We start from the raw sequence: 21,920 nt of genomic DNA on the forward strand, positions 1-21,920 counted from the left end.
CTGAATCAGTAAATGTTGAAGCTGGGTGAAAACTTCACGGGAATTTATTATACTATTTTCTCCACTTTTGTATGTATGTGAAATTTTCCATAATAAAATGTTTTCTAAAAAAAAAGACTGGATCTGCTTGCAGAATTGAAGCACGTGTGGTAAAACAATATCCTTCAGAAGTGACAGTAAGAGTGGCAGCAGAAGTAAGAGCTCTTTTTCCCCAACAAAGACCCAAAGACACTCTGAGCTCTGTGACAAGACAAGGGCCTTGTATTCAGGCAACTTGTTAAAAATGAGCTCCACAACAAGGCAAAGTCAGAAATAAGCAAGCAGAGCCCGAGGCATGTCCACATTTACACATTTATTTGGGTTTAGAGAGACAACACAGATAAAATACTTTGATCATACACAAGTTTATATTTGGTAAGAAGAACATGTTGCCACGTGTTTATATTTTTTATTTTTTTCTGTCTTTAGTAAATGGCGTAATGTTGGAGAGATGTTGATGTCTTTCAGAAACACCAGTTGGGAACAGTATTTTGGAGCACGAAACTAATAAATACACAGTGTTTGTACGTAGCATCTGAAAACAGGAGAGCACGTGCAAGATGATACCCACCATGAGGGTCCTTGATTCCCTGTCCTGCTGCTATATTTACACCTGTGCTTTCTTTGTCCACATTCTGAGGAATAGCTCCTACTCCAAACCCCAGTGGGGATAAAACCTGCAATTTGGGCAGTTTGTGACACTCCATATGGGTCTCCTCTATTCTCGGACATGAGCGGCATTCAGCTTGCATTTTTGTGCAATCACACAGTTCTCAAAGGAGATTTCTCGGTAGAGAGCTTAGCTGAGAGCATGTTCTCTATTAGAGCAGATGTGGAGGGCGTACAGTTTAGCAGAGAGAGGGAGAGAGAAAGCACACAGGAACAGATGCGGATGTTGTTCTTGTAATATTGATACAGCTACCACACAGAAAAAGACATGTCAATAATATATTGTACAAGCTTTTACAGCAACATATGTTGATTTGCAACACTGTACAGTTCAGAGCTAAAGTGCACAACCCCAATCTGAGGTGATGAGAGAGTACTATCAATATAACGAAAGCAACACAATTTATACACACAATTGATTTCCTTTGCTTTCTTCACAGCCTTGTGACAGTACACGAAGTCAATGCCATTTATGTGTCTCAGATAAAGACATACCACACCTTTTTTTCAAGTATTTAAAAATAATAAACACAATATTGCTGAATTAATGAAAATGGCCATGTCAATTCTGATTAAGTTAACCCCAGACTTTTCTTAAATTTGGAAAGGATGGTCCCACATAAAGGCCTTTGGCACTGGGAATTTGAGCTAATGTTCAAAACCACCTTCCTCCCTCCCTCCCTCTCTCCCAAGTAGATTACAGACCTACTTTAAAGAATATTTTATTAGAATACTGGGACCTATTAAGCTTTTATTTACCCCCTTTCCTGGGTTGTGGTTGGCAGGGATTTCACTGATTGAGCAAGACTCCCAGACAACTTGGGGAAGGATCTGGAAGGGGCGGGGAGTGGGGGCAACAACCTATTTGTAAAAATTATTTTGCTGGAATTTCATACACAGACACAAATGCTTCTCCTTTTAATTCCATCATACCATCAAGTTAAAAAGCAGCAGCTTCTGATAGAGGATCGTACTGCAAGGTATAAGCATCCTGCAGTTGAGAGGGGTCTGCCCAGGTCAGGGCCCTGGGCTCCACTGTCTTCTCCAAGCAGGACAGTGGGTTTGACAGTTAGTGTCTCTGCCTCTGAGGTAGGACCTTTTGGCCTGAGTCTCAAGATAGATGGGCAGCTATGTGCTTAGTCTCAATGGCCCATTTCTAGAAGGGAAAGGGATGCTTGGCCATTAGACATAGCCTAGAATGGGAGGTTTATTCCTTCTTGAAATTCCAGGGTACAGATAAAAGTTTTCTCCTAATCATCATAGGGAACCCATTTGCTTCCTAGACAGGAAGGACCCAAACCTATGTTCATTTCAAGTATCAATGTTTTTGGATATAATGTGAGAGAAAGAATGTAGGGGCAAGCTCATGCAGATTTCAGATGGTGGGATCTTACGGTTATATTATAGGGCATTTCTTTCTTTCTTCTTTTGTATACCTGTAGTCTTTCTAAGATACATATAGAAAGGATGAATGTTCTAAGTTTGTATCTGCAATCTGCATAGATCAGTCTGTAGTCATCATACTAGTACTTGGAATCCGACAAACTGTGGCCCCACAAATATCTATGGGAGCTCTTGTTAGTTCAGGCTTCTCCATCAGGTTTGTAGGGGAAGAAGAATTCTTTAAAATATTATCCTGAATTCTAAGGATCTTCCTATCTCTGCATACTCTGGTCACTTTCAATCTTAACGACTGAGCCACCCAGGTGCCCCTGGTCACTTTCAATCTTGACAAGAGGCAGATAAAAGAAGTCTTAAGATGCTGTCTCAAAATCTCAGGTGAAGAGCTCACTTCATGAGAGGAAAATAACCACCCATGGGATAGAAATTAATTATTTGGGATTCCAGTGATGGGAACTTTTGTGTGTAGGAGAGGGGAAAGAATGGAAATAAGCAATTACCCAGGAGGTAAATGACTCCTTCCTGGACAGTGACAATATGGTGCCCAGGAGGACATCATTGTTCACACAAAGATCTCTTCTCTCAAGGCCAAGTTTAATTTTCTGGGATCACCACCTTCTGGAGTGTGCTTCATTCCTTTTTGCTCAGGCTGATTAGATTTTATTTTTATTTTCTCTAATTAATCCAAATGACCTAATAAAAGAATACTCTTTGGGAAGATGCTTCCAGAACAAGCATCCACCTTCTGTTCAAAACAAGCTGAACTGGAAAGCAGAGTACAATTACCCTAGTTTTAGTCTAAGATGAAGCTTGGCTTACCATGCTTACTGAGGGGGTCTGCTCAGGGTCAACTGGGCGGAAAACTCAGCAGGGAAGAGAATCTTATTGTCGATCTGGTCAGTCATTTTAAAGAACTTGCAATATTTTTTTGTGTTTGTTTTGTAATACTAACTTTAGAGATATGATAAACCGTCACATGAATAGAAAGAAGGCATTATACCTTTTAAGAATTTTGTGGGCCTATGTTTCAAAATAACTTTGCTCAGTGTTTTATTGTGCCTCCATTAAAAGAAAGAGAAAAAAAAATCTGGCTTAATTTTTATATCTGACCCTGCAGTTTGTATAACCCATATAAAATAAAAATCTATATGTTACAAAATAGGATTTCTTTTTAATATATATATTTTCCTTTTGTAAAATTATATGTATTTAAATACATTTGAAATGTTGCTATAGGTAAATTAGAAATTTTTTTTCTAATACTATGAAAAAGGCAAGAGTTTTTATTGTCAACATACATTTTATATGTACTTTCTCCTTTGGACTGTGCCCCAAAGAACCTTTTAGGATTCAGGGGCAATTTGGCACTATTCAATCGTACTACTCTGAAGTGAAAATAAAGCTTGATTTGCATACTATATTAAAAGTAAGGGAAGTATTTATAACAATTTTAAGCTTTTCATTACTGATTAGAACACAGCCTTTTGTCACTAATTTTTAGAGAGGTATTCTAAACTTAGGAAAGGATTTTTAAAAGGAGCAATGTTTTTTGGATTTTTAAACTGTACTCTACTTTGACATCACAATATAGAAATAGATTTACTTTGGAACAAACTACAAATACATTCACACAGTTTGTGACAACTTAATTGTCTACCTAGAGAATTGAAACAGCTTAGTGAGCTATGTTATTATAAATCTTGTCCAAGGCGTTCTATTTCTTCAATCAGGAAGTCAATATCTTGGTGAGTTGCTGCGGGATTTGAGATGACCATGCGGAAGAAATTGACCTTGTCTCCCAAGGGCTGGTAGCTGACCATTGTGGTCCCATACTCCATCATTCTGGCTTTAATCACTGGGGCCACCTGTGGGAGAGACCAGAGCCACATGGTGACCCCTGGGGACCCTTCCTCTAGTAAAAGAACCCAATATCAAGTAGCATTTTTAGTTTTTAATTAAACAACCAGACTCATATTTGTTTCCCTTAAAGAAATTTTCTCCAAGTTTTTTCGGGATCAGAGCACTAGAGCAGTTTAATACATCCAAATTCTTGAAGGTGATAAGATGAATAATAAGTGATAGGCTCTCAGTTGTTTGCTCCCTCATCCTTGACTTTGTGAAAAAGAAAACTGCAGACCCCAAATGGAGTCACACTAGGCCACGTCACCAACCCTGGGCTTCATACCTAACCTAATTGCACTTTCAATTTCTTCCAAGAACATAGTCTTAGCTGGTCAGTCAGGAATCTTCTGGTCAGCATCAAAATGGTACTCAGTCACATGGCCCCTTCCCATCCCCCAAAGAAACATGAGGTAATCACCTAATAAGACCCTTTTCCCCAAAGAAAGGTGAGCTCACCCCAAATAATTCTCTTTTCTGTTTGTGACTTCCTTGTCCTGCCTTTAAAAACCTCTCCCTTTCTATAGCCCCTTGGAGCTCCCCTCTACTTCCTAGATGGGATGATGCCTAAAGCCAATTAGATTTTTAAACTATACCTCAGTTGAGTTTTTGTTATTTAACAACTTGCAGTTATGGTTTTGGGAGAATGGGAAGAATTCGGTGTTGGTTCCAAGGCTAAATAGTTTAGCAATACACCATTTGGGGGAGGGCTTTTTGTTTTTCCCTCAGTAGTTATAAAAACACTGGAAATAGAACATAGCTCAGAGAATGGTTACCAAGAGGTAAGCCTCAATATCAAGTGATGTCTGAAAATAAGCAGACTTTTGAGCCTTTAAAGCCCTTTTCTTTCTTGAGACCCTAAAGCTTTCCAGTTTCTTTTCATTCTCCTTTTGCATTATCTCACTTTATAAGATTTTTTGAAATGCATTCCTTAATCATGATGAAAATCAGCTGAGGCCAAAAGGAGAGCCCACAAACACTTAACATTACAGAGGTGGCTCTCAGGTGAGATTTTACCACATGTATGCCAGAATGATTACAGCGTCAGTAGTTCTCTGATGACTGTGTATGAGATGAAGTTCAAACTCTCGAGCTCAGCACAAAGCTATTTTGTCCCCCAGCTCTGAGGACTTATCTTCCAGTGCTCGCTAAAACTAATCTTCAACTCTGCCACATATATTTTTCTCCCTTCACACTTGTCCTCAGTCTTCCTGTGTCACACTTGTTGTCTTGGCTCCAAGTTCCCTTTCTCTTCCAAGACATATCCTATACAGACCCAAAGACTCCACCACAGACCTACAACCATGATGAAGCTTTTCTTGACTCCTCTAGTCCAGTAGCTTCTTTCTCCTTTTAAGTGGTAAATACATGATCCTTACCCATAGAGTATGTCTGCAGAAACTTTCCTATTGTCCTATTACTTATAAGAAAATACATTTCATCTCTGTAATTTCGAAACCGTAAGCTCTGAAGGGCACAGTGTCTTTTACTTCTTTTGTTTACAAGCACAACTGTGTGTGCACATTGAGGGCTCCCCAAGTCCTTATTAAATTAAATAAAGAGTAGAATAATAGGGATAGCTATCTAGGAAGAGGAACACATTTAACTTAGGTCTAACCATGTGTATGATCTGTTCATGTATTTTACCATTAGAGTCTGTAAATATAACATCTGATCATTTAAGTTCATTGCTGCAAATATGTAACCAGGAATGGTTGATGTCAGGGAGCTTTAGACTTATTTAGATATACATAGTAAGTAACTCAGTTCAAAATGGGGACTATACCTTACATCATAGTTGGATTCATTTTAATGAAGAATAGTTTGATTCAGATGGAATGCTGTTATGAACATGCAACTTTTGAACATCAACACTTAAATAATCATTTGTTTACAATGAGATTTTCATCTTCACAGTACTCATTGTGAAAATGACATATCTGATAAAGTGTTAGTATCCAAAAATCTATAAATAACTTATAAAATTCAACACCCCAAAAACAAAAAATCCAATTAAAAAATGGGCAAAAGACATTTCTCCAAAGAAGACATCAGATGGCCAATAGACACATGAAAAGATGCTCAACATCACTCATCATCAGGGACATGCAAATCAAAACTACAATGAGATTTCATCTCCCACCCGTCAGAGTGGCTAAAATAAAAAATATAAGAAACAACAGGTGTTGGTGAGAATGTGGAGAAACGGACCCTCTTACACTCTTGTTGGGAATGCAAACTGGTGCAACCACTGTGGAAAACAGTATGGAAGGTCCTCAGAAAGTTAACAATAGAACTACTTTATGATCCAGTAATTGCACTAGTAGGTATTTACCCCCAAAATATAAAAACACTAATTCAAAGGGATACATGCACTGCTATTTTTATAGCAGCATTATTTATAATAGACAAATTATGGAAACAGCCCAAGTGTCCTTTGATTGATGAATGGATAAAGAAAAGGTGGTATATATGTGTGTGTGTGTGTGTGTGTGTGTGTGTGTATGCACACACACAAGGGAATAAAAAAGAATGAAATCTTGCCATCTGCAACAACGTGGATGGAGCTAGAGAGTATTATGCTAAGAGAAATAAGTCAGAGAAAGACAAATACCGTATGATTTTACTCATATGTGGAATTTAAAAAAACAAAACAATGGTTTTCTTTTTTAAATTGATCAAGGGAAAAAAAAGAGAGAGAGAAACCAAGAAACAGATTCTTAACTATAGAGAACAAACTGATGTTTACCAGAGGGGGGGTGGGGAAATGGGAGAAATGGGTGATGGGGATTAAGGAGGGCACTTGTTGTGATGAGCACCAGGAAATGTATGCAAGTGTTGAATCACTATATTGTACACCTGAAACTAATATAACACTGTATGCTAACTATACTGGAATTTAAAATTTAAAAAAGAAAGCTAAGTGAATGTAAAAAAACCCCAAACAAAGTACTCAATGTGTAAAAGCGACGTATTTCCTATCAGGCCCAATTATTTATTAGTTACCAAAGGGAAAACCAAGGACAGAGTTCATCTTCACTTTCATGTCACCCTCACCTCACATCCTAAACCTAATTGCCTCATCTAAACATGAATGTGCTTGATGATTCCAGCCCTGGGATTTTCTGATTCTAGGTTAATGTGTTCTTAAGTCTCTTTCAGCCTCTTTTTTATTACACAGGAAGATAATATAAAGAGGAATGTTTCTTTTTTTCCCCTGAAGGATTAAGGATGTACATAGAGCATCGGGCTCATCTCAGGGAATAAGTATGAAAAAGAATCTGAATATCTCAACTCTGGGGTTAAGTTCTGAAAGTGGATCTAGTAGAATATTCTAGCATAAGGACATGAAATTTATCACTTTGTGCTGTGAGACATGGCAAATCAATGTGTTCCTGGGAAGAGAAATCCCAAAATAGAAAAGGAATTCCAAATCCATGTGTCTGTGGAATTTTAGGAAGAATCACATAACTATTCCTTAATTTTTATTTGTGTAATAAATCATGCTTGCTCTTTAGAACTGACAAAAACAATGATAATGCTTTACTCAGTGAATTAAACTCTGATTTCATTTTCATGGGCAATCCCAGCAAAACCACATAGAGATGGCATTTATTCTTAAAGACAATCATCTCTAACTTTTCAGAGAAGTTAAATCAAATCAGAAGTTAAATCAAATTAATCAGAAGTTAAATTAAATGGTAACAGACATCATCCCAAACAGGTTTTGGTATAAAGTCAGATCGATTGCTCCCAGTTACTGAAGCTAGCTGGGTTGGAGAAATCATATGACTTTTGTCTAAATACATATGACTTTTGGTTGCTTCCAGAAAATGTGGATGAACTAAAATTAGCAGAAACATGGAACATCTACTTCATTGCATAATCACTAATTGCAAGTTCAGAAGGAAAATAAGATTCTGACTCTTCTGATGAATATATAGCATTTTCACTTATTTCTAGATGTTGTCTTTTGATCTCATTCTTGGTTTTGTTGAATAAAGAGAGTCAGGAAAGAGAGGCTGCCTGTTGAAGATTTCACTAAAGACCTCAGCAGGAGCTCTTGGTGCTGCCTTATAAGTTTTAGGGTGTCATTTTCTCCCTTGTGTCATTAGCTTTTTCAATCCCTTAGAAAACAATAACCAGGGAACTATCCCATAATTTGAAATCACATTTATTTCTCCCAAGAGAGCTCAGGTTAAAGCATCATGGAATCACAGAAATGTATTTTTTCATTATGTATCACAAAATCTTTTTGTTTCAAAATCTTGGAAACGTGAGTGAAATTTGTGGAAAAATGAAAAAGCAGAATAACAACAAATAGGAATCCTAACACTTTAAAATTTCAACAATTAAATTCCTTGTTACATTTAACAACGTAGACTTTGGAAGAGTGTCACCTTAAATATGAGGCCAATCTACTTCCTTACCAATGTACTTTTCAATCCACTGTTGACCTTTTGGAAGTTCATCAATTATAGACTGGTAGAAGTCAGGATGAGATATGCAGATAATGATCAAATACAATGCAATAAAACACAAGATGAAGGTGATGATGAAGAACCAGGATTCTTGTCTGATGAATGCCCTCATGGACTCCACCTGCTTGTCCTGCCTGTGTCTAAGGCATTTGCCTGTGGTCGTGTGGCGCCCCAGGCCTTCTGTGTCCACTGTGCCTCAGTGATGATGGGCCACCTGCACATTCACAGTCCTGATCAGGCAGCAGGAAATACTACAACCTGATTCTCAGCCTCCCTCATGAAGTGTTGACTCTGCTTGTTTCATAATAACCACCTGTTGCCTAGATATCTGTCCCCATGTCACTGTGAGCTCTGGAGAAAGACCTATGATCCACTAGTAGGTTTCCTAAATATCGTTTCTGCTCCCTGTTCTGGAATGTGTAAATGGCACTTTAGCTCAGCAAACGTTGTTGAATGCCTTACTGTATGCTAAGCCTTGTACCAAGACAAGAGGGCACAAAGAGTAATTCTTCCTTGGAGGGTCCAGAATTTAACTTAATTCTCGTTTGCCACATGCCACATGGAAGTCTCCACATTTCCTCCCATTTTGGGTCTATGTCAGCACTGACAAGAGAATTTTATGTAGTGATAGAGATGTGTTATATCTCCACTATCTGATACAATAACCACTGATCACAAGTTGAGCCCTTGAAATGTGGCCAGTGTAACTGAAGAAGTGAATTTCTGGTTGAATTTAATTTTGATTGATTTAAATTTAAATTCCCTACGCGGCTATTGATACCACACTGGATAGAGCAAATCATCTATTTTATTCTACCTCCGCTGTTTTCCCTCTGGGATTGTGTGCATGTGTGTGTTTGAGCGTGTGAAGATTTACTGGTCCCTGGACATTATACTTTAAGGGATTTATATTTAAGAAGAAACTTTTCTGAAACTCTGAAAAATTATTGACATAAATAAACAAAAGTTAACCTTGATATTTTATGTGGTTCTACTGAATCAGAATTCCAACTCTGACTTGCTGAATTCTCTATCTTCTAGTCAGGAAAATGGAATCACAGGAGAGGAAAAAATTAAGAGAACTCATTTTGCAATCCCCAGACCTAATTCAAATTTGAATTACCAACAGTATAAAAATAGTTGACTAATATTCTCATGGCTCTCCCCAAGAAATAATCTCCATTCCCATCACAGTTTATGTGATTTGCCAAAACCTGAGGCATCTGAAGAGAGCTGTATTGAAATGGGGGGAATTCAGAATTGATTTTTTTTAAAGATTTTATTTATTTATTTGACAGAGAGAGAGAGACGGCGAAAGAAGGAATACAAGCAGGGGGAGTGGGAGAGGGAGAAGCAGGCTTCCCGCTGAGCAGGGAGCCCAATTCAGGGCTCAATCCCAGGGTCTTGGGATCATGACCTGAGCCGAAGGCAGACACTTAACAACTGAGCCCCCAGGCACCCCTCAGAATTGATTTTTGCTCAGAAAGTGATGGGAAAAACTGCTTTCTGTTCTGTTTTCCCATCTTGCCCCATCCCTCAGCCCAGCAATAATGAATTGATCCAACAAATGAAATCAGTCAAATTACCCCATGGATTCTGTCTGATCAATGGATTCATTAAAGAGGTAGAGCCAATGAGAATGGAAACATCTAATTTCTAACTAACTTGTTAAATAAAATTAGTTATTGGTAAGATGATACATACTGCGGAGAAGCCACACCATAAAACATCAGGAAAAAATATGAATTCTTTCTTCTCAAACGAAAACAGGCCCCTTTTTGCCTCCCTATCATCTTTTCCAATGTGACCCTCATCCTGCCTCCCTCCTATCTCTTGGGCTTGATTTCTTGGAATGAGCAAATGAGCCAACTTCATTAAAACTTCAAACATGACCATGACCCATCCTACTCAGACACATGCACTGATGGATTCCCATTCTAGAAGCTTTCTTCCATGCATTCCTCTAGGTCAGTGGCTCTGAGCCTGGGCTGCACATTGGGATCACCTGGAGAACTTTTAGAACCATTCCCAAGCCCATCCCAAACCAACTGGATTAAATTCTCAGGGTTAAGACCTGGTCATCAGTGTTTTCTATAAAGCTTCAGGCTGATGAAGGTTTGATCCTGGATTGTCTACTGGCAGGTATTCACATTTATAAGCCTTCCTGGAGGTTTTAAACCACAAAAAATCCTGTTGTTTGACATAGAAGGAAATAAAATATTCTGAAAGGTCAGTGAGGCAGCCCAGGCTCCTTCGCAGTGGGTGAGAGGGCCTCCCCTGTTCCTGACAGCAACTGGAAGAAGTCCCCTCCTTTGTGGTAAATGGAAAACCAACCAACCAACTAACCCAGGCTCTGAGATCCAAATACACACAATCAACCCTAGTTTCCCATTCCTCAACACTGAGATGGGGCCCCACAATTACCTCCCTTCAAGATTCTCTTTGGGGTACATTATCAACCGAATCTCACCCATGTGTAAATGATGGGAGCAGGAGAGGAAAAAGAGAAAGGATATCTTACTGGCCACAGAAGAATCTGAAGTTCAAGCCCTCCAGCTCTGGAGTCAGTGATTTTGGGAAAGTGATTTTTTTTTTTTCCTCTCTGTGCTTCAGTTTCCCCCTCAGCAAAATGGGGAGACAGCAGTGCTTCCCAGATTAGTTTGCTTAGACTGAAGTAAATTTCTAGGCCCATGATGGGGCTGCTTCTGCCCAGATGTCACATCAGGAAATGGACACTTAACTTGCATAACCCTGTAAATGCTCTGTTTAACCAGAAACATGGAATATCCAGTCAGGAAATCCCCAACGCCAAGCCAACCCTGGGCTCTATACTTATTTTGTTGTTCCTTACTCATTTTCTTTTTCTTTTTCTTTTCCTTTTTTTTTTTTTTTTTTAGAGAGAGAGAGAGAGAGGGTGCATGAGCGCGTGCATGCATGCACACAAACGGGGAGGGTGGGCAGAGGGAGAGGGAAAGAGAATCTCAAGCTTGTTCCATGCCCAACACAGAGCCTGACGCGCGGCTCCATCTCACGACCCTGAAATCATGACCTAAGCCAAAATCAAGAGTTGGACATTTAACCGACTGAGCCACCCAGGTGCCCCTCCTTATTCATTTTCTATCTTTCTCTTCCTGTTCCTTATTCTTCATCCTATAAAAGCTTCTTGCATTCCACCCCATTTTGCAGTTCTCTGGACCCCTGGGAATGGAGGCTGCCTACTTCATGAAGTGTTAAATGAAGTTTGTTTGTGTCACCTAAATTGTCTTCTTCAGTCCTTTCTAACACTTATGATAATTGAGTGATTTAATGCTAGATCACAGTTGAGCCTGGGACACAACATGCACTCTACACAGTGGCCATTAGTATTGTTCCCTGCCCCCGGGCCCTTCTGGGGTTCACCATAGCTCTAAAGACTCCACAGGGTAGCCTTGACCTTGGCATCTCAAGAGGGTCAGCAGCAGCTCTGATTTCTAACCATTGCTGGTGCCTGAAATCTCTTCTGTGTTTTTAACAGTTTTGCTGGGCAGGTCAGCCAACTTCACCAAGGGTTCTTTTTTTTTTTTTTGCCCTTATATATTTTTTAAAATTTTATTTTATTATGTTATGTTAATCACCACACATTACATCGTTAGTTTTTGATGTAGTGATCCATGATTCATTGTTTGCGTATAACACCCAGTGCTCCATGCAGTACGTGCCCTCTTTAATACCCCTCACCAGGCTAACCCATCCCCCCACCCCCCTCCCCTCTAGAACCCTCAGTTTGTTTCTCAGAGTCCATAGTCTCTCATGGTTCGTCTCCCGCTCCAATTTCCCCCCCTTCATTCTTCCCCTCTTGCTATCTTCTTCTTCTTTTTTTTTTTTTTAACATATAATGTATGATTTGTGAATGACAGTAAAGCTGTCACCTGATTGCTTATTTTAAGATATCATAAACTTGCTCTCAGGAAAAAAGAAGCAAACAGAGTAGTCAAAAGTCTGGCTATACCAGGTCTGAATGGCCTGGTTCTGTAGGAGCCCATGAAGGGGAGTGGGCCTGTGCACCAAGGTCAAGGTTGGATTTCTCCTCTCTAGAGAGACGCCATGCATGTGCAAGGCCCACTAGACGCGCTGATGTCCGGACCAGAGAAGCCTGTATCACTGACCTTTGAGAGGCGGCTCATTCTCTCTTCATTGTCCTCCAGGACACGCAGACTCGGGGGCACGTACCAGAAACAGACATTTGTGTGCTGAGGCTATAAGGAGGAAAGTAAGATTCACACTCGGCCCATCGTGGCCATTTAGAAAATTCCAAGGACATTTCAAACCTATTCTGCAGCTTCCGAATAGGATTCCTACTTTAAATCCATAATCACTTTTGGAGTGCCTGACTTCCGCCACCTTATATAGAGTTATTGTTTTGTCAGTTTGCGTTTTTTACTCCAGCTCAGGACAGTGACCCCATCAGCCCAGCTTCTCCTTTGTAATGCTCCCCTTTACCTGGACAGTACATGATTGACATTAAAAAAAAAAAAATCCGTGATTGGTAAGAACTGGAACTGACTCAACTTTCTGGGATTGTAGAGATCAGAATACGCACCTTTCCGTCAAACACCATTTCGTATCCTTCTCGGTTTTTTATGATATTGTATAAATACTCCGCCAGCTCCACGCACTTATCAATATGTGCTTCGAACCCAGTGGTGCCCTGAGCAAGAGAAGAAAGCTTGTCAGGCGGGTGGACTCTCTGTGGGGCTAATCTCTCTGGAGACTGATGCTTTCTCTGCCGCTTCCACCTCAGGGCTGCTCCACACTTTCCTTGATAAGACTGTGCTTCCAGAGGCTTTTCTGGCGATTGTTTCTCCTTTGATGCTCCCCCCTCAGGTGTTTTAGCTCCTTTCATGTCATCACAGCTCCCTACAGCGGATTCCTCTTCTTCCCGAGGCCCCATTCTCTCGTAGGCAATTATTTTGATTACTCGAGGGGAAAATTTGCCTCTGCCACTCTGAGGGGTAATTACGGAACTCAGTAATGACAGGAGGCTGGGCTGTTTTTCTCCTGTGGAGAAGCAGCATCATCAGGGAGCCCCCAGCAGGCCAGCTTAGCCCCTGCCCATCATGAAAATTTACCATTTCCAGATCCCACTTTGGTTCACCAATGTAACCCCATTATAGAACAAATAGGGTAGGTACTCAATGAAGATTTGTTGAACAAATGAATGTATGAATCTTAAGGGGCACACAGATGCTTTGTTAGCCTGTCATTCTGCAAAGCTCATTAGATTTCTCCTCTGGGGATAAATGACTCATGTGTTGGTAATGGGCAAACATTATCAGGGAGGCCTTTTAGTTTCCAGCTCCGGAAGCCCAAGAACTTGTGAAAAAGAACGCTACAGCTGTGGACTGGAGCTGTTTAACGGACCTCAGGACACTCCAGGACATTACTTTTCAAAATGGCTTTCCTCCTAACTCCTTCAGCATTTCTGGAGTGCTAATGGAAAGCTTAGACAAACAGCTAACGCTTATTCCAGGAGCACTTGGAAGAGGCCAACCCGTGACTAATCCAACATGGAAACTGGAGGGAGCAGCTGTAATGGACATAAGATGGGCCCGTGCTCCTATTGATGGTCTCATCATTTCAGCTAAAAGGGGGATGCAGCATAGCCAGTGACTTTAACATCTGAAGCCTTAAAGAAATCTGATGGGCTCAGGAATCATTTCTATGGAGACTGCCACCCAAGTTGACTGGTCAAAGAGTCTGACTGGTTCCTGATGACCCCAAGGAAGGGCCCTGATTGATGCCTGAACACTCGGGCCAGAGCCTACACCATGCACTCTATGACTTTGTGGTGTCAAGGATTTGGGGTTGGTTTGGACTGACCTGGCAGTTTGGGTACACTGGGGATGGCCCCTAAGTGGGAGGGAGAGAAGTTCATTGTTCTCCAAACTGGATCCTTTGGACCGTTCCAGAGTTGGCTTTAAACTGGCACGTACTTGATCCAGGATATGGCCGGGACCAGCGGGACTCTGAGCCTGTCCAGCCCCATGGCCTTGGCTAATCTCCCTGATCACATGGGAAGGGTGGTGTCTGTGTGATTTCCCTCCCACACAGGGACATGGTAAAGTAAAATGAATGCTCTGAAAAGGAGTTGTATTGCAAAGGCAGTGTGATCATCACAGACTGGATGGGGAGTCCTCTGGCCTTTCCTAGTCTAGGACTTTACTTGAGATGATCAGGAGTAACCTGACCATCCCTAGTTGTAAGCTAAAGAGGTACAAGGGATGGGTGGGGGGTGGGGGGATGACACAGGAAACTCTAGTGTGCTCTTAGAAGCCTGTCTCTTCATGTTGGATATTTATGGGAATAAGAGCCATATTTTATTTTCAAGGTTTTGAAGGCTTTTAGGAGATTCTCCAAAATGTACTCATTCATCAACTACTTTCTGAGTAGTTGTTCTATGCCACACAGTTGTTACTCTGAGAATAACAGGATACCTGGAATACCCTGGAAAACTTGATCGGGCGTGACATCACCATGACCCGGGTTGCTATGAAGGAAGCTGAGGAGGGCTCTGACCGGCGCGCCTAAGTCAAAGTCTGGACCCCAGCGTCTGAGTTACGCTGAGGGAGCTGCAGGAGAAAGATGGTTTTATTTTCTCCCTCATTGCCCACACACTTAGGATTGGTTTAGGCTGACATGGCTGAAATGCACACTCCACAAGGGCACACACTGGTGTTTCTTTTGTTCACCACTGTCTCGCTCGTACCAGCAGGGCTGGCATACATTAGGTGCTCAATGTACATTTGTGGAATGAATGGATGAGTGGATGGAAGTCTACTTTTAATCCCCGGGGCAGTGTTTTTACAGAGTATGTTCTGAGGAACCATCTCTATCGGCACCAAGTTAATTGCGTTAATAACGTAGCTCTGCTGGTTGAAATCCTACGTATTCTACCTATCCTCTTCTAGACCCGTCTCCGAGGCGACCTCTTAATAAATCATTTTTGGCTCTCAAACTAGGAATGGGCTTTCCATCCTTTAACTTCCAAGGTGCGTCTGTGTTTCTTTTACAACCAGTTATTTTCTGTCTTATGTGATGGTTATCTGTGCATTTAGCTTACCTCGTCTGGAAAATTGTGGCCCCTCATCCCACCCAGCATCAGGCACAATAACAGATACTCATTAGCTACTTATTAAAATAAATTGGTATTTTAGAGAGAAAGTGAACATTCATTCAGTCACTCAGCAAAGGGTGCCTCGTATCACTTTCCCTTTAATGGTTTTCTCCTGGTATTTTTCTTTTCTCAGCCATTTGCCAGTCCCTCTGTTACCTACATTTTTTTTTTTTTTTAAAGACAGAGAGAGACACAGCCAGAGAGGGAACACAAGCAGGGGGAGTGGGAGAGGGAGAAGCAGGCTCCCTGCTGAGCAGGGAGCGCGATCGGGGCTCGATCCCAGGACCCTGGGATCATGACCTGAGCTGAAGGCAGAGCCACCCAGGCGCCCCTGTTATCTACATTTTTAATGAGGAAGGCCAATCACAGAAAACTATAAGGAAACCTGCTAATTTGCATAACCATACACAGAGAAATTTACCATGAAAACTAGGTAGTTACACATTGAGCCATGGTTGCAGACCTAAAATTAAGGTTCGTTCATTCTCTGTCTCTCTCCCTCTCCCTCCCACCCTCTCTCTCTCCCTTCCTTCCTCCCTCTTTCTTTCCTTCCCCCTTCCTTTCTCCTCCCTCCTTCCTCTCCCTCCCTCCCCCACTCTTCCTCCCTCCCTTCCTTCCTCCTTCCCTCTGCCCCTCCCTCCCTTTCCTTCCTTCCTTTCTTCCTTTCTCTTTCTCCCTCTCTTTCTTCCTCCCCTCCCTCCTTCCTTCCTTCCTTTCTCTTTCTCTTTCTCTTTCTTCCTCCCTTCCTTCCTTCTTTCCTTCCTTCCTTCTTTCTTCCTTCCTTCCTTTATCTCTTTTTGTTTTTTTCTATCTACTCTGAGTTTTACCCACCGAGGAAATCTGGAAAATCTGGAAAATAACCACCAAGTCTTATTTAACATTCTCTAATAAAATACAGACAGAATGAAAGATCTCCTCACTAAGAACAGAGCTGAGGGCAGGCACAGGGCCTTTGCTCCTGACAGGCTTACGTCTGGTATTACTGTCCGGAAAGCCTGCCAGCATCACGTCAAGAGGCTCATTTTTTTTGGGGGGGGGGCATATAGTTGCTTTCATCAAGTTCTCTTGGACTTAATGTGGAGACTGTCTGTCAGTGCATTTAGCTCCATCAGTCATTAACGGATTAAGGAATATTTATAGTTAGGTTACTTATTTTCATGTGGTTTGTATTGCGAAGGAGAAAATGTGGATTCACTTGAATGCTGCAGTCTCCAGGCATATCTGATAACAGCGGGTTTACTGATTAATGCTGCCTCCTCCTCAGTATTGTTTTTGCAGATCCTTTTCTCATGCCCGAGGGGATAGGAGATGGAATGTCATAGCTTGCTCTTTCTCGGTTCTTCTGAGGGCAGGCTGAATTCTTCCCTGGCTGGCATCACTAGAGAGCTCTCACAAGAGGGTGACTACCCTCCCCACTCCTCTGGACTGTAGGACTGAGCTTAGGGCTTTGATCGTTATTACCATTTCATTTTGCAAAACACGCAGCTTTAAGTCGAAAAGCAAATGGAAGTTTTTTGCCATTTATGTGTCTAGATACTTAAGTTTGGCATGAGGAATTAAAGGAATATGCATCCCTAATTTACGGATAAATTATGCGGCTGCTGGGATTGTTTTTTTTTTTTTTCTTTTTTTCTTCCCTCTTTTGATGCCTTTACTTCAGCGCCTTAGAGTCTAGCTCCTCGGCCCTTATTTCAGGCTTCAGTTGTTCTTGTTGTTTCATTCACACCTGATGGCCTGCAAGTTATTTCTCTTACAGCCAACCGTTGCCCCATGCTGGCGAGGGGGCTTCAGATGGAAAAGGAGCTGCAGGAACCGATGAAGCATGAGAGGAACACTTTTGTGTAAATATAGCTAATGATCGTCATCGTAATAGAAACACCACAGGAAAAGGGGACAAAAAGGATGATCCTGAGCAATATTTAGAGATCATGTTTTCCTCCACTGCCTAGCTGATGTTCATGTTCATCAGTTTTGATTCCCACCAATCAATGAAATGAAAAACCTACTCATTTTCAAACAGTTTGAGAGGACGCCAATAACTCCTGCTCTTGATTTATTTATTTTTGCCAAATGAGACTCATTCCAAAGAATGAGTCTTATCTTGGGTGGTGGGGACCCAGTAAGTGTCCTTGTGCAAGCTCTTTTGAGAGAGGAGGGGGCCCCTGCCCATCCAACCACTTTTACTAGGGCAATAACTCCAGGCAGCCGCTCCATACTTAGTACCACTTAGAAGAGATTCAGAGGGGCGCCTGGGTGGCTCACTCGTTAAGTGTCCTCAGTTAAGTGTCTGCCTTCAGCTCAGGTCATGATCTCAGGGCCCTGGGATCGAGCCCCGCATTGGGCTCCCTTCTCCTCAGGAAGCCTGCTTCTCCCTCTCACTCTGTCTCTCTCAAATAAATAAATAAAGTAAAAAAAAAAAAAATAAAATAAACTGCCTTTTTCCTGAATAGATCTTTAGAGGCTTCCTTTAGATAGTTGCTGACTGCATTATTTCACACCCAAACCCCCTCTGTTTCTTGTTAGCTATCTGCCTCTCTCCTGCTCAGGCATTCAGTTGACTTTGAAAAGTCTTACGGAGGACATTAGGAGAAGGAAGGGAAAAATGAAGGGGGGGAGGTCCGAGGGGGAGATGAACCATGAGAGATTATGGACTTCAAGAAACAAACTGAGGGTTACAGAAGGGAGGGGGGTGGGGGGATGGATGAGCCTGGTGATGGGTACTAAGGAGGGCACATATTGCATGGAGCACTGGGTGTTATACGCAAGCAATGAATCATGGAACACTGTATCAAAAACTAATGATGTGGGGCACCTGGGTAGCTCAGATGATTAAGCGTCTGCCTTCGGCTCAGGTCATGATCCCAGGGTCCTGGGATCAAGCACGGCATCAGGCTCCTGGCTCAGGAGGGAGCCTGCTTCTCCCTCTCCTTCTGCCTCTCCCCCTGCTCGCGCTCTCTGTCTCTCTCTGTATCTCTGTGTCTCAAATGAATAAATAAAATCTTTTAAAAATGCTAAAAAAACCCTAATGATGTACGGTATGGTGACTAACATAATAAAATAAAATAAAATTAAATAAAAAAACCCCCAAAACCACGGCATAGGGAACTTTCTGCTGTATACATGGTTCCTTACACAGGCACAATCTGTGATCTCACCCTGGCAGGTTGCACGCGTGCTGACCAAGTTATCTGTGTGTCCCCTGGGATGGGAGGGCCCCCCTATTTGTGTGGGCTACTGAGAAAGCATCCAGCCCAATCTAGCCCCTCCCTCAAACATGGAGGACCTCGGGGTGTGCCAGCCTCCCTCTAACCTCGCCCTTTCTTGTTTCCTTCATCAAGTTTCCCTTATGGACTCTTTGAGCGGTGGGTTTTCTAGCAGCTGGGTGTCTCTGGCATGTCCAGCTGGCTCTGGCCATTGCCTCCTGTGGGAGGTAAATGAAACCAGGTGGGAAGTCACTGATTTGTAACATTGAAATTAGGAATCTCATCCAAATGAGAAAGAAAATCTTTGACCTTTCCAGCCTGCTTACATTTCAGCACACAGGGATCCTCTTTGAAGCCGGCAATGAGTCGAGCCCAAACTGTGCACCATTACAGAGTTTCTGTTTCTGGGTGGAGTGATCAAGGGTAGTTAAATTCTGGGGTAAACAGAGAAAGCTTACAAAATGAAGTCACTGGGTAGTTCCAGGGTTTGGTTTTTTTTTTTTTACAGCTTTATAACTAGACGATATCCCTTGAAATGTGAAAAGGAAGCTATCGTGGTGGGTTTTGTCCTCCAATCAAAAGGAGGGCTTCAACTTCCCCAAGGGATCAATCACTGGGTAAAAACCAAGAGGTGAGAGACAACAACAACAACAACAAAACGCCTCTTAAGAATCCAGATGTTCTGCTGTAGAATGCAATCTGGGTTTGTTTCCTAGATGGATGAGCATTAGAAGCAATTTGGCTCCTGTCCTTGCCCATGCAGAAGGCAGATATCTAGACACGGGATTAAAGAAACTTAATCCTGGGTAATTTTCGATTTGGAAATCCATTTTTAACCTCATAATAAGGGTCACCAAATAAAGTTTCTGTCTTTAGTTGACATTAGGCCTATCTACACAAGCTCACCTTTGCCCTCCACATTAGCCATAATTTGAAAACATCAACGTGGCGTCCGCACTGTAAGGCCTTGTCCCCAGTGTCGTAGGACAGGTCGTAGTGTTTATCTTGCTGGAAGAGGTAGGAGGCATGCATCTGGTTACAACTCTGCATCAATCCCTAGAAGAGAAGAGAAAACTTAGGAAACTCTACTGACTTGATCAAGTACTCTGTTAGATTTACATTGTGGTGAAAATTATTAAGAAAAAAAAATTTTAAAGGGACACCAAGTTTCCCGGAGAAAGAAAGCAGGAAGAATCAAATGTTTAAGATGGGCCAAGGGGCGCCTGGGTGGCTCAGTTGGTTAAGTGTCTGACTCTTGATTTCAGCTCAGGTTGTGATCTCAGGGTCGTGAGATCGAGCCCTGCGTCGGGCTCCACATAGAGCCTGCTTCAGATTCTCTCCTTCTGCCCCTCCCTACCACTGTTTGCGTGCTTGTACATATGTGTGCACTCTCTCTCTCTCTCTCCCTCTCTCTAAAAAAGTGAAAAATAAAATAAAATGGGACCAATATCTGGACAGTATGAGCTGTGGGGATAGGTCAGTTCTGTGGGATAAATGGCTCAGGGTCAAATGTAACTACAGGTTAACAACAGGGGCATATATGCTTTAACTCTTTAAGAGAATGTGTCTCTTTAGAAACAATCATAATCAGAATATAATGTTTGTTCTTTGAGGGAACATCCTGCTGTTTTAATTTTGTTGTAATTAAAATACTTTAGAAACTCTTTGGTTCTGTAAAATACTAATAGTGAGATTATTCTAGTGTTTCATTCATACTTAGTTCAAGTACTTTATCATTTGGCTGTTAGGGTTTGAGTCCTCTTTGGAAGTCATAGCTTTTAAGATAGTTTATTGTTATTTTTATATGCTGAAATCTAAAACAATAAAGACATTGTTATTCTGAGAGGTCTTAAATAACCAATCTTTCAAATGCCATGTTCCCCTTTCAAGAGGGGTTAGTACTGCATTTTTATACTTGGCTGCTTGTTTCATTGGGACGTTTCATTGCCAATGATCATTAATTTGCCCCATCACCAGGAGCTTGGTATGGAAAATGGGTGGCAAAGTGACTGAACGATTCCAAAGAACAGTGAATGAATCATGCTCTCTGACTAAAACAGCATTGTCTGTCTCCTCACCAGAAACCCCACCACGTTTCAATTTGTCACGAACCACAGGAAGCCTTTGACTCTTTCATTATCTACAGTATAATTGTGATTTTACAGAAGCTTTGACATTTGTTGTTCTTTTTTCCTTGTGACTCATGACAAGAGAAGAGAGAAGCCTAAAACGTGGTCACCAAGTTGAAGTTAGAAGTGAGAATTCTTTAAAAAAAAAATGTATCAAATGAAAGCAAACTGTAATGCAACTAAAATTTAACTGGGTCCTAAAAGACCATATGGTAGGCAATGAAGCTGAGCTCAACCCTATAGTTTGGGCTTCATTTGCAGTTGAATTCATTGAGATTCAGGGAAATTAAATAACTGTAATAGAGTAGTAGAATGACTTTGGATTTGAAAAAGAAAATTCACTCAAAGACCAATAAGATTGAAAATTGCAACAGGTGCTTCAATTTTGTTTCATGGTCACAGAAGCTTGGCATGTAAGCTTGCCCACAAAAAGGTGCCACAGTCGTAGGGAGATCACCCCAGAGTCTGGAATGGTGGATAGAGTGGACCTGGGATAGGAAAAGCAACTCAAAACACAGGACCTCCCAAAGGCTGGCCGGCATCAGTCTCACTATACAAAAGGATAAATAAAAGTCATGTTTTTCACATAAAGGGCCTTGATGAGATAATAAATACTCTGATTCCAAGCCATTAAAAAGTTATAGACCGTTATGTGGCCAACGATTTTAAGTACACTAATAATTGCTGTGAACCTCATATAGTTGCTGTAAAAGAAATTCCCAGGGTCAAATAAATTTAGGAAACTCTACATCATAAATCCCTTCTTCAAAGGTAGTTGCAATATATATCAGCATATTAAAGGCTCTGATATGCCCTGAAGTAACAAAACTTCCTTTTAACTCTTCAATCTAAAATAACCTAGGATTTTTTTAAACCCGGAACTCTCTTATCACAGAATACTTAATACAGTCTTATACAATGGCATTATTCCTTATATCTCAATAAG

The 21,920-nt window shown here is 41.3% G+C and overlaps 1 protein-coding gene across 1 annotated transcript in view; it reads right to left on the minus strand.

The window, feature by feature from the left end:
* Positions 1-3,174: 3,174 nt before the first annotated feature.
* Positions 3,175-21,920, minus strand: part of GAD2 (glutamate decarboxylase 2) — a 78,763-nt gene continuing 60,017 nt past the window's right edge. The window contains exons 13-16 of the mRNA XM_035029475.1: positions 19,752-19,901; positions 13,069-13,176; positions 12,635-12,724; positions 3,175-3,974 (exon numbers count right to left, since the gene is read on the minus strand). Of these exons, the coding sequence (XP_034885366.1) occupies positions 3,801-3,974; positions 12,635-12,724; positions 13,069-13,176; positions 19,752-19,901 (522 nt within the window). The 3' untranslated portion in view covers positions 3,175-3,800. The remainder of the gene's footprint in view (positions 3,975-12,634; positions 12,725-13,068; positions 13,177-19,751; positions 19,902-21,920) is intronic.

Source organism: Mirounga leonina, unplaced genomic scaffold (genome assembly GCF_011800145.1).
Source record: "Mirounga leonina isolate KUSES-001 unplaced genomic scaffold, KU_Mleo_1.0 Mir_242, whole genome shotgun sequence".
Classification (NCBI taxonomy): Eukaryota; Metazoa; Chordata; class Mammalia; order Carnivora; family Phocidae; genus Mirounga; species Mirounga leonina.